Below are 11,223 nucleotides of genomic sequence, written 5' to 3' on the forward strand. Positions count from 1 at the left end.
CCTTCACCCCATGTGCACTTGACTACCCCCCCCCCCCCCCCGCCCCCACACACACACACAAGATGGATGTGTGCGCGTGTGGCCTATGACACACTCATGCTAGTGGCTTTGCTAGCTCAAACTAGTTATTTTTCATCATGCGAGCGCGCACGCGTGTGTGTATATTTGTGTGTGTGTGTGTGTGTGTGTGTCTGATAGATTCGGCTGATTGGGTTCATTTGTCAAAGAGTTCATCACTTCCTGTTCTATTTGTCATCTCTGTATCTTCCTTCCTCCCTCCCCGCCAAATTAAAAGCCCCGACGACCACGACACATCCTTTGTCCGCACGCACTCACGCACCTGCAATATGGGGCAAACGTGTGTGCTCTCGGGCAATTTGTCATCGACATTTCGTGTGCACTAAAATAAGACGCGCACAATCCCGGAAGTGGCATGTTCAAAAATAATGAGAAAAATAAAAGTAACTTTTCGTAGCTTTTTTTTTCCCCCCATTAGACAGAAAATGGGTTGATGAGGAATGATGACCACAGAGAAATCATTTTAAAATGTCCAATAAGAAATTACGAGCGTTACATTTGCTCTCATAATAGAACAATCTGATTGATCCCTTTTTTTGTGATTGTAAATCCCATCATCATTTGGCTGCTGGAAGTGACGGGAACCCGAGTCCTGATATGGGAATCGTCATCTGCAAATGAGCAAAGACAATATTTTAATCTTTCTCATCTATAAAAGAATTCATCATTATTCACATGGGAGTTTGTTTTATGTGTTATTGATGAATTCAATTCTATCCATGGCCAACAACGGATAATGTACATTTTTATAGTTGGGTATCAATTGTTGTCAACAAAAACTGATTTAAAAAAAAAAAAAAGACTTTCTTGACCTTTTTCCAAACAAAATACACAATTAATACAAGTCATTTATATAATAATAGAAAATGCAAGCATTTCGTGTTTCAAGCTGGGGGAGGGGGAATCCTGTTCAAAAATATCATTTCTCATATGCCACCTCAAATATTAAGTATAATTTGAGCTATTTATGACCGAGGCCGAGAGAAGGAGAAAAAAAGATGAAGGGAAGAGAAGAGAAATGAACTCCGCGGAAGACGAGAAAAAGAGAGGAGGAGACGCATCGGTTGTCTCCCTCTCGCTCTTCCTGCGCACGTGTTCATTAGTTTGGTGTCCAGCTCGTCTCGTCATGTGTGAACGTATCGATTTGCCAGCGTTTTAAACATCAAACACAAGCAAACCCCCAAAAGTCATTCACGCACGCCGACATAAGTGAAGGCGGGGCGGGGGGGGGGGGGTTCGTTGGCAAAAAAGAAGAAGAAAAGAGCTGAATGTGTGCTTGACCTTCATCAGCGGCTGATTGACAGGCGGGGACCAACACACGCACGCACACAAGTGGTGAGCGGTCAAGGCAAGCGAGGCTTTCAATGTTGATCGAGACGCATTAAGAATCATTTTTTCGACTTCAGCCTCTTTTCTGTTGCCATGTCAATGTAATCTGGCCGGGACCTTGACAAATGGGTTGCGCGGGAAGCAACGTGGAAGCAACGAGACTATTTAAGTTGAACCCTTGAACCGGTCTCGGTTCAAATTCATCCTCACGGGGCCACAGGGCCGGCCCTCGTTGACATCAGCAGATTGACTCTGATTAGAATTTAAAAGGGAGTTACTGTATATTCAACAATCTAAAGCAAAGGTCGTTGTACTACAACAAAAAAGTTTGAAATCTACACTAAAAAGCCATAATTATGGCACAATTTTTAAAAAAAAAATGCTTAAAACTTGCCATATTTTTTCCAAAACATAATTGAATGAGATACCTCCTACTTGTAAATTTATACGATGCAGAGAAGGGACATTATCAGGGTCCCCAAGATGGAGCCCTGAGGCATGCCTTGAGTGCCCCTGGGAAGGGTTGGATCCGGTATTTTATCAAAATGTTCCTTTTTGATGGAAAAATTGGACTTTTCTCGATTATGAAAAAGGTTTCAGCAAACCATTGTCGTCTTTCAAATTTGATGTGGGTTGTGTGATCTTGATCAATGTGTTGCCGTTTTGTGTTGATGGTCACAATGCCAGTCTGTCATGCTGTCAGTTACTCAGCCCGACGGTTGCGTTGGCCGTTGTGTTCTCAGATGCATTGTTCGTTGTGATAGTGGTCGTGTCACTTGAGCAGTTGTCGTGATGTTGCTTACCTTGGTGGTGGTGTTTTCGGTTCGCCCGTCGGTTGTAACGTCAGTTGTGTTTTTACTTTTTGTCGTCTTTTTGGGGTCTACGTTTTGTCGTCGCCCGGCGAGCCGGTTGTTTTGCCGGTTGAAATGTCGGTTCGGGTGTTGTTTGCGTTGAGTCGTGCTCATGGTTGTGTTGCGTTGTCACTCACAACGTCGCTTGTGACGTTGGCTGAATCGTGAATGCGGCAGCGAGGTTGCATCGCAAGCGTTTGATTGGATCCAGATGACGTCGTGACGGCATCCGTGTTTGGCCAGCTCAAACAAGCCCGCCTGCCCCCAAATTCATAGATGTGACGGGAAGCAGGAAGTGGTTTTTTTCCCCCCATTTTTTTTGTCCAGAATGAGGTTGACCCGGCCTGAATACGTCTGCCGCCGATCTTCTTCTGCTCTTCTTGCCTTTAATTACTTTCTGAGGGATGAAGAAGACGCGGCGGGCGCAAGAAGACTGGAATGATGAAGCTACTAGCACAGGTTAGCACCAGATAGCCAATAAGCTAGCTAAGTTTGTGCCTCGCTAAGTTAATCACATCGCGACAAACTCATCAAGTGTATTTATATTCAAAATTTCAGACCACTTTTTTTTTTTCTAATACCAGTACGAGTATTCACTCTTTCAGTCCTCACCGCTACCGAGTACCGATACCACTAGTACTTTGGATATATAAAATTTCATTGAGCACCGTGACACAAAACGTTGAACAGACCTTTCTTTCTGACAACATGTCAATCTGAAAACATAATGAAGTGAATATTCAATCAATGTACATAAAAGTATGCGGTAAAAGCAAACAACAATGAATGCAATAGGTAGTATGACAGATACTAATGTAGGAATGCTGAAGATAAACAAGATAGGTTGTACTAATGTGTCAACAAACACATTCATTGTGGACTACATGAAAATGTTGATATGATCACATTTTGTAAAGTCGTAAAAAGCAAATATGAGAGTAAAATACATCGCTGACTTGTGAAAACCACAGACGCCAATTTTCATCATTTTTACATCAATGGGGTGTTTTGAGTGGACCCCGACACCAGCAGTGACAGCTACAGAATTATTTTGGACCGTATCGGACATTTAAATTTAAGCCTGCATTTTGTCAACTATGCCAGTGAAGTGCGGAAGCGATGAAAAGTACTGCAAGCTCACAGACAGACAGACAGAGAGATGTTTTGGCCTCCGTCGGGATCAGCGGGATGAAAAAGTGCAAACAATTCGGCGCTGAGCGAGACAGGAAGTGCTGTCGTCTCCGTGAGGACTCTAATTGGACGATGAGAGGCGTCCGAGAGGCCCTCTGAGAATGTGTGCGTGTGTGTGTGTGTGTCAGACTTTCGATTTTTCTCTTGCATCCCGCTCGCTGTTGTTGTGAGGAGGCGGAGGAGGCGTCACCGCGGTTACGGTTGCCGACGGTGACAGGACAGCATCTGCTCTCTCTTTCTCTCTCCGCGACTCCTGCCGTCTCTCGCCCTCTTGAAGCAAACTCCAGGGAAATCATCAGCATGTTTACTCCGCGCCCCCGCCTTGCGGTTCCCCGCACCACCCACTGACTATGTCCCAGAGACACCCCCCCCCCCCCCCCTCCTACCGCCAACCGCCGGTGACACCCTCTCCCCTCCTCAATATTTGTGTTTTGTGCTCATGATGCTGGCTGTTAACCTGATGGACAGCTACAACGCTCGCACTTGTAAATGTGCAGAGGAGGAGGCGGTGGGCGCGCCCACCGCCGCTTTGCCAATTGCCGGTGAAGTTGTTGGGTGTGCGTGTGCGTGTGTAAAGGGCAGGCAATTGTCGGTGAGGGATGGGGGGGGCGGTGGGGAGGCCTTGAGAGGCCGATCAATGCGATGTTCACCTGCCGTCCACCTCCCCAATTTAAAGAGAAGGAGCACTAACGATTTCCCTGGCGCACCAGTAGCCCCAACCCCCCGCGCCGGCCGCCCCCCTGCCCTCGCACCTCCTACCCCGCTGCCCAACAGAGCCCGACTGATGACACAAAATGTAGAAAAATTAGTCCTCACCCAAGCAAAAGCACAGAGAATTAGCAGGCTAATGGTATGTCGTTAAGGCGGCGTTAAACATGCGGCGGCATGAGGGATGCATGCGAAAACACAAACGGACGGCGGCGCAATTAGCCACACATTACCCCCTAAAATAGCCGCTAACGAAGAGACGTAGGCTATCAACGTGCAGTTTGTACCAGTGTGGATGCGAATGCTAACATCAGTCATTGTTGGCAACCGACTTTTGCTATCTGCTGATAACATTGCTCGCCATCGTATATTATTGTTTGTTGCTGCTAGCATCGCAAGCACAAGTGAACCAACTGCCCTACCTGAACTGATGACTGCTAACGTTACACAGAGAGTGGCTATAGCTGTCTGTGTAAGAATGGACGCTAACGTCACATATCAAACTGTTTGTAATGGTAGCAGTTAGCCATTAGCATCACTTTCCGTTCTTACCTCTGATTTAATGGCATCAAATCATGCCATTAGCATGATTATCTCGAGCTGGTAGCATTAGAAGCATCACGATTTGTCAGAAATCGCCACCAATAGCACCCCAAGCTGTTTGCAGTGGTAGCTGCTAGCATTGTTAGCCTCTCGCTAACTGTCAACAGAACCAGAAACCAGGTTGGTGGGGGCACCCAATTAAGACGTTAGCTGTTCAGCGAGCCCCCAACGCTTCATCTCTAACTGTTCATAATAGTAGCTATGAGCCACAGGCATCGTTAGCATCATCCTCTCTTGCTTTTAGCATCGCAAACATTATTGGCATCTTAAATGGTTCGCTGTTTTGTTAACCGCCAAAAGTATCGCGAGCCATTCACTGTAGTAATAGCGGTTAGTATCAGTAGCCACTAACGCCGCGAGCCAGCGCTTTCTATTTTTGCCACCCTCTGATAGCAGGTCTATCCAATAGCATTATAATACACCAACTATCAATTTCTTGCTGTTAGCATTTGTTCGTGTCACTATTTGTAAGCACTGTTGTCCGTTAACAACTAACAAAACATTGTTTGTATTTATTAGTTGCTCTTCGTTAGCCACAAGAATCACTTTCCATTGTGGCCACATTGTGCTTCCTGGAGTATAAAATACAGCAAAATGAGTCCATGGCACAGCAAGCAGGCAGAGAATTAGCTGGCTACTGGCACGTCGTGAAAAGGGCGGTAAACCGCGTGCCGGTGACGCTCTGCCTCGTGAGGGATGCGCCCGTGAACGCAAATGGACAGCTGCGCAATTAGCACCTCATTACCCGCTAATGACGCTGCCAACGTAGCCGCTCATACCGCCCGGAGAGGCAGACTAGAAACCAGCACCCGTGCTAATGCTGTGACACGGCCGTGCCGGCAACGGTGTGGTCGCTTACAAAATGCAAGTTATGCTAACAGCTACTAATGGCGTCAGTGCGTGGGAATACGGCCAGTGGTTCAGTTTCCCGTCCCCACTAAAAGTTTCTATTCGTGTTCAGCGCACCGTCCGACTCGTTTCTCGCGTTCTCGACGTTTCTCATATTGACGTGCAGGTGAGGAGAAGAAAAGGGAAGAAGACGAAAGACAGAAAGTAAGAAAATAAAAAAGGCCGGCATCGGGCAGAAGAAGGAGGACGACGCCGCACAGGAAGTTGTCGATGTTTTGGCAGATGTGCTAACAAAGACGGTGAGGAAGAAACGGAAAAGGATGGCTGAGAGCAAAGAGACGGCGAGCTTCTTAAATGGTCCATGGGGAGGAGGAAGAAGCAGAGCAGGCAGCGGAGAAAGAAAGGGAGAGGAGGGGTGGAGGGAAAAGCCAAGCCAAGAGGTGGCTGAAGGGAAAAAAAAGGGAGAGAAGCGAAAGGATGAGGAGTCAGAGGAAGAAAAAAATGGAAGAGGGGAAAAAACCAAGAGGTGGAGGAAGGAAGAGGAGGGAAGGAAGAAGAGGAAACAAAGAGGAATATGAGGACATGAAGGATGAAGGGTGCGAGGGGAGAAAAAAGGAGGAAAAGGAGTGTGAGATGAAGAAGATGAGGAGTAAGAAATTAAAAGAGGTGTGAAGGGGAGAGGAAGACAAGGGGGAGGAAAAGGAGGTGGAGTGAGAGGTCAAGAGGACCAAGCGGAAGAGCGGGGAAAGGACGAGAAAAAGAGGAGGCGGCGGAGAAAAAAGTCAAAGAGGCAAAGAGCAACAAGAGGGGAGAAAGAGGAAGTGGCGAAGAGGAGAAGAAAGAGAAGTGAAAGCAGGAGAAAGAGATGGCGGAAAGAGGGACGGGAAGAAGAGGAGGAGGAAGACGGCGATGAAGGCTTCTTCTCCTTCGCGTTGTCAGGATCAACGGCCGCGAAGCGAAAGAAGAAGCGAGCCAGAGAATCCGCGCAAGGATGACAGGACTCATTACCAACTAACCACACACACATGTGAGCAGGTGTGTGTCTGTGTGTGTGTTGGGACAGTGTTGTCTAAAGGTCAACAAGAACACATCATCAACACAGCACGCCAACGCCGCTAAATGCTAAGCGCTAACCCCGTGAACTGCTAACACCACCAGCGTACAAATACGGCAAAAAGGCATCTCGTAATTCACTTTACAGGCTCTTTGAGAGCTAAAGCTAAGCTGGTAAATACTACCTTGATGGCTACCAAAAAAAAAAAAAGCTCTATTCTACGCTACTAACTCATGCTCATCTTAGAAATGCAACTTTGAGCGCTAAAAGATAACATGCTCAATACTCCCTTGAGAAGTTAAAATAGGCCAGCCTCAGAGCTAATGCTCAACTGGTTCAAATGCTAATTTAACAGCTAACCTGACAAATGAGGGGGCATTTGCTAAAGCAAATTGCTCCTGTTTTACTGACATCTGGACAGTTTATGCTACATTCTGGCTTGAAAGGAGCAGCTCAACACACCTGCGCTAAAACTCAGCTGAAAAATGAGAAAAGAGCCCATCTGCTAAGTGCCGTCTTGAGTGCTAATGTACACCCGCTAAATGCTCCCTGGAGAGCTGGTGCAAACATAATAAACTCTAACTTAAAACTAAAAACTCACCTATCAAATAAATGTTAAATGACACCATAGATCTAAGGGTTAGCAGGTAGCAGGTAACGGCTAACCTGCCAATTGCTCCTGTCAGTGCTACTGCCTATTGAATGCTAACTTGAAATGTAAAAGCTAACCCGCTTAAGAAAAAAAAAAACAACAACAAAAGAAAACAGGAGCTGTTGTATTTGTAAGGAATGTGATTAGCTTTTGTGTTGTTTTTGTGTCAGTTGTATAAATGTTGCTACTTTCACGATTTGCGTACTTGTTGACATTTGAGTTGTGCCGATGTATTTTCTTGTTTCCTCCTGAGCTTTTCTGTTTGTTTTCTTGACCTTTTGTCTCCCCCCCTTCGCTTACGTGCACTAGCAGGGTAGCGTTTTGTCTGTCCGGCACCAAAACAAATGTGCTCATTAGTGCCTTCCGGTGTCACGCTGACTGTCAGCCCCCTCCCACCACCGAAACCCCCGCGCCAAAACCTTTACGCCGCCGCTGTCATTAGCACGAATGCGGCTGGCCGCTAACACCATCTGTCAATTAGGAGTAGAAATGCTTTTTTTTTCTTCTTTTTTTTTTTGCTAAACATGCAGCCTTTTGTTTCCATAGAAATGCTACCACCCACCCCCCCACCCCCCGCTCCCCCATTCATTAAAACCAGCCGTTTAACAATAACATTAAACAACAAGGAAGCGGTTAGTTTGGCACTGACATTTATTGGAAACAAAAACAATAATATTGGTAATAAAAGCATGCTGGAACATTGGAACGTGTGATCGATTGATGACATCATATTCACAGTATGATAGTGGCTAGACAAGCAGCACTGTGAAGCGAGATGCTAACATATTAGCATCGTTTTGTGTAAACATATTTCATGTGATATGAATTTGTCTTTGCATTTTTGTTGGTCCAGTTTGCATAGTTTTCCATTTTTTAAGATTGTGAATGCATAGCAAAGACAGCACATGCAGCTGTTCCCATCATAGCACCAACTCTACCTTTTTTTTTTTTTTTTTTTACACTGACAGATTGTTCACCTTCAAATTGAACGTTGTTTGTGCATTGATCATGTTGAAAGATAAATCCATAAGTATTGCTACCATGCCAGCTCGCTAGCAAATAAAGAATGTGTCAATTTGGCACTTTGAAGATCATTTTCAAATTTAAAAACATTTTTTTGGGGTGTTGAGTATAAGGTCAACCAAAGGATTTTGATGACAAAAACCCTTGCTAGAATGGTAGCTCGCTAACAAGATGTAAGTGTAAATTTGGGACCTTTTACTAAATAGTTTCACAGTAAAACCGGTGCGAGCAACGTATCGTTATTGTGCTAACAAATGAACAATTTATAAGTTAGTTTATAGTTTAAAATGGACACTCTAAGATCATATTCCATTTTACATTTTGTTTCGCTACATTCTATGTTATGGAACATTAAATAAAACATTTACAAGGTTTAAATCTCGCGTGATTTAAAAAAGAAAACAATTGCTGTCATGCTGCCGCTAGCCCGCTAACAAGCGAATAATGTGCCAACTTTATTTCTTTCTTCTTCAAGAGTCTTCCAAAGAGAACGAAGATTCTTGATGATCTACCGGCCGTCCGCGTCGACGGCAAAGGGTTGTTTGACGGCGATCCGTCCGCTGTTGACCACGACGCAGTCGGTGTACGGCAGGTTTCTGTCGTTGGTGTCTTGGAGTTCGACGGTGTGTACCACAGACTGTCAAATTACATCATGATGCTTTTTAATTGCAATTATTTCTACGACATAGTGTAAAGAATATGTTTGGACGCACCATGCCGTCCAGGACTTTTCCAAAAACCACGTGTTTCCCATCCAGCCAGGGCGCCTTGGTGGCCAAGATGAAGAACTGTGAGCCGTTGGTATCCGCGCCGGCATTCGCCATGCTCACCTATACATAAAAATTATTTATGCAAAATGGTAAGTCGTTTATAAATTCTATTTTTAGAAAGTGGCTACGCTATTGACGTCTTTTAGCCCAAAATGTTAGCAGGTTCAATTTTGCTGACCGAGCGAAATCAGAAGCCAGAATTAAACCCATTGTTACAAGCAAAAAGATTTTGGTTTCTCAAGAGAAGCTAGATAAGTACTGTAAAAATGGTTTCAAAAAAAAAAAAAAAAAGTGTTGCGAATAACGTACCCATCCCGCTGAACTGTGCTTCAGTTTAAAATTCTCATCAGGAAACGTTGCCCCGTAGATGCTGTGACCTGTACAATGACGAGTGCGTACATTAGCTTGACCGCCATCGGGTTATCACCACGTACGGACAAATATTTAGCCACAAGTAGCTTAGCGTTAGCATCATCCCACAGTAGAGCGATGCTGCAAGCAAGAACTAAAATAAAAAAAATAATATTTTGGTAGTTTCAGCACGTAGCATGACAGCGGTGGTGGTGGTGGTACCTCCGGTTCCGTCTCCAGCAGTAAAATCACCTCCTTGGATCATAAAGTCTTTGATGACCCGGTGGAACTTTGTGCCTTTGTAGCCGTAGCCTTTCTACAAATAAATACACATGCGCACAAACACACACACACACTTCCAACATTGGAGTGAATAGGAACACCCGTGGTCCGCGGTCTTACCTCTCCGGTTGCGAGGGCAACAAAATTATTGACAGTGAGCGGCACCACCTCTCCAAAGAGGCCGATGACGATGCGGCCCACCTCGTGACCCGCCACCGTGATGTCAAAAAACACCTGCACACGCGCGCAGTTGCTGTCAATCCATCAACGCCGTCATAGGCACCAAATGTACATACAGTAAATACAGTCAAACCACAATTGTGTATATAAATTTGTGTAGTGTTACACCTTTTGTAGTAAAAAGGAAAAAAATAGTTATTTCTTTTATTTACCACTGTTTTTGGAAAAAAAGAACCTTTTTTATTTTTATTTTTTAGATTTAGCGCTTGCGAGGCCACCCACTCAAAGAGGCTGATGACTGCAAGCAAAAGTAGATGAGCTCGTTGACATGTCCATTTACCGCTAACTACATACGCCAAAGGTGTCAAAGTCAAGGCCCGGGGATCAGATCTGGCCCGCGACATCATTTCATGCGGCCCGCAAAGGCAAATCAAACATGGCAACTTCCATGATGCTTGCTAAAATATGGACCAAAAATTCAAGTTCTCATATGTAATAAATAAGAGAGATATTGTTAGCATTTTCTTGTTGCCAAACACCTCATGACAAGTCAAAAGGAGCACACCCGACCGACTGTAAACGCGTCTTTATTCCACCACTGCCAACGAGTGGATCTGAAAAATTACAAATTGACGCCAGAGACATTCACATGAACACGCCCCCCTACTGTATGCCTGCTGGGTGAGAAGCATGGTCCGAGTGTCCGCCACAACTTCTTTATATGATTTCACCCAAAATGGCCCTCCAAGGGAAACGGCAACTAAAATGTGGCCCACGGCAAAGATGGGTTTGACACCCATGACATACACAGTGTAAATCCGAATACTCGTTGTAGGCTACGCATTAATTGAACCGTACGTCTCGTACTTCGTTAATGTAATGATGCACGCTATCCGACAACTATTCGTCATATTTCAGCTCTCTAGTGGAGGTAAACACGTCATATCTCGGTCGTTGTCGCGAGAATCAAGTGGAGCACGTGAGTTGGCGGGAAAGCCTGCCGGCACACGTGTGACGCAAGGCGCGCACGCGAGAGAAAATAAATAAGCGTGCGCACGCGCACCCCCCCCCCCCCCCCCCCCCACACACACACAAATTCCGTGCATGCTAACAACACGAACACACTTATGCTAACACGTACCTTCTCCGTGACTTTGGGTCCTCTGACTCCGCTCCGTGAAGCCGTCACCGAGTGGAGGCAAGAGGCGTCCAGAAGCAGCAGGAGCAGCAGCGAGCGAGGCTCCATTTAGTTCCTTCCGGTCACCGAGGAGGCGGAATCTCTGCGGCGGCGTTCAGATGAGA

General features: G+C 45.5%; 1 protein-coding gene across 1 annotated transcript; it reads right to left on the minus strand.

Moving 5' to 3' along the window:
- Positions 1-7,948: 7,948 nt before the first annotated feature.
- Positions 7,949-11,209, minus strand: ppic (peptidylprolyl isomerase C). The gene is made up of 6 exons (XM_086111168.1): positions 11,063-11,209; positions 9,862-9,975; positions 9,682-9,775; positions 9,418-9,485; positions 9,052-9,168; positions 7,949-8,975 (listed from the first exon to the last, which is right to left on the minus strand). Exons 1-6 carry the CDS (start codon positions 11,165-11,167, stop codon positions 8,847-8,849), a joined length of 627 nt encoding a protein of 208 aa, XP_085967294.1. The 5' UTR covers positions 11,168-11,209; the 3' UTR covers positions 7,949-8,846.
- Between the last annotated feature and the right edge of the window lie 14 nt (positions 11,210-11,223).

Source organism: Hippocampus guttulatus, chromosome 5, assembly GCF_054856545.1.
Source record: "Hippocampus guttulatus isolate MCC_2025c chromosome 5, RoL_Hgut_1.0, whole genome shotgun sequence".
In the NCBI taxonomy this organism is placed as follows: domain Eukaryota; kingdom Metazoa; phylum Chordata; class Actinopteri; order Syngnathiformes; family Syngnathidae; genus Hippocampus; species Hippocampus guttulatus.

Bases quoted from the DNA above. Each gene is read 5' to 3' on its own strand.
- ppic (XM_086111168.1), bottom strand. From the start codon at position 11,167: ATGGAGCCTCGCTCGCTGCTGCTCCTGCTGCTTCTGGACGCCTCTTGC. The intron at 9,486-9,681 runs GTACCACCACCA...GTCATTGTACAG, and splicing joins TGCTGGAGACGGAACCGGAG to GTCACAGCATCTACGGGGCA. The intron at 8,976-9,051 runs GTGCGTCCAAAC...GTAATTTGACAG, and splicing joins GAAAAGTCCTGGACGGCATG to TCTGTGGTACACACCGTCGA.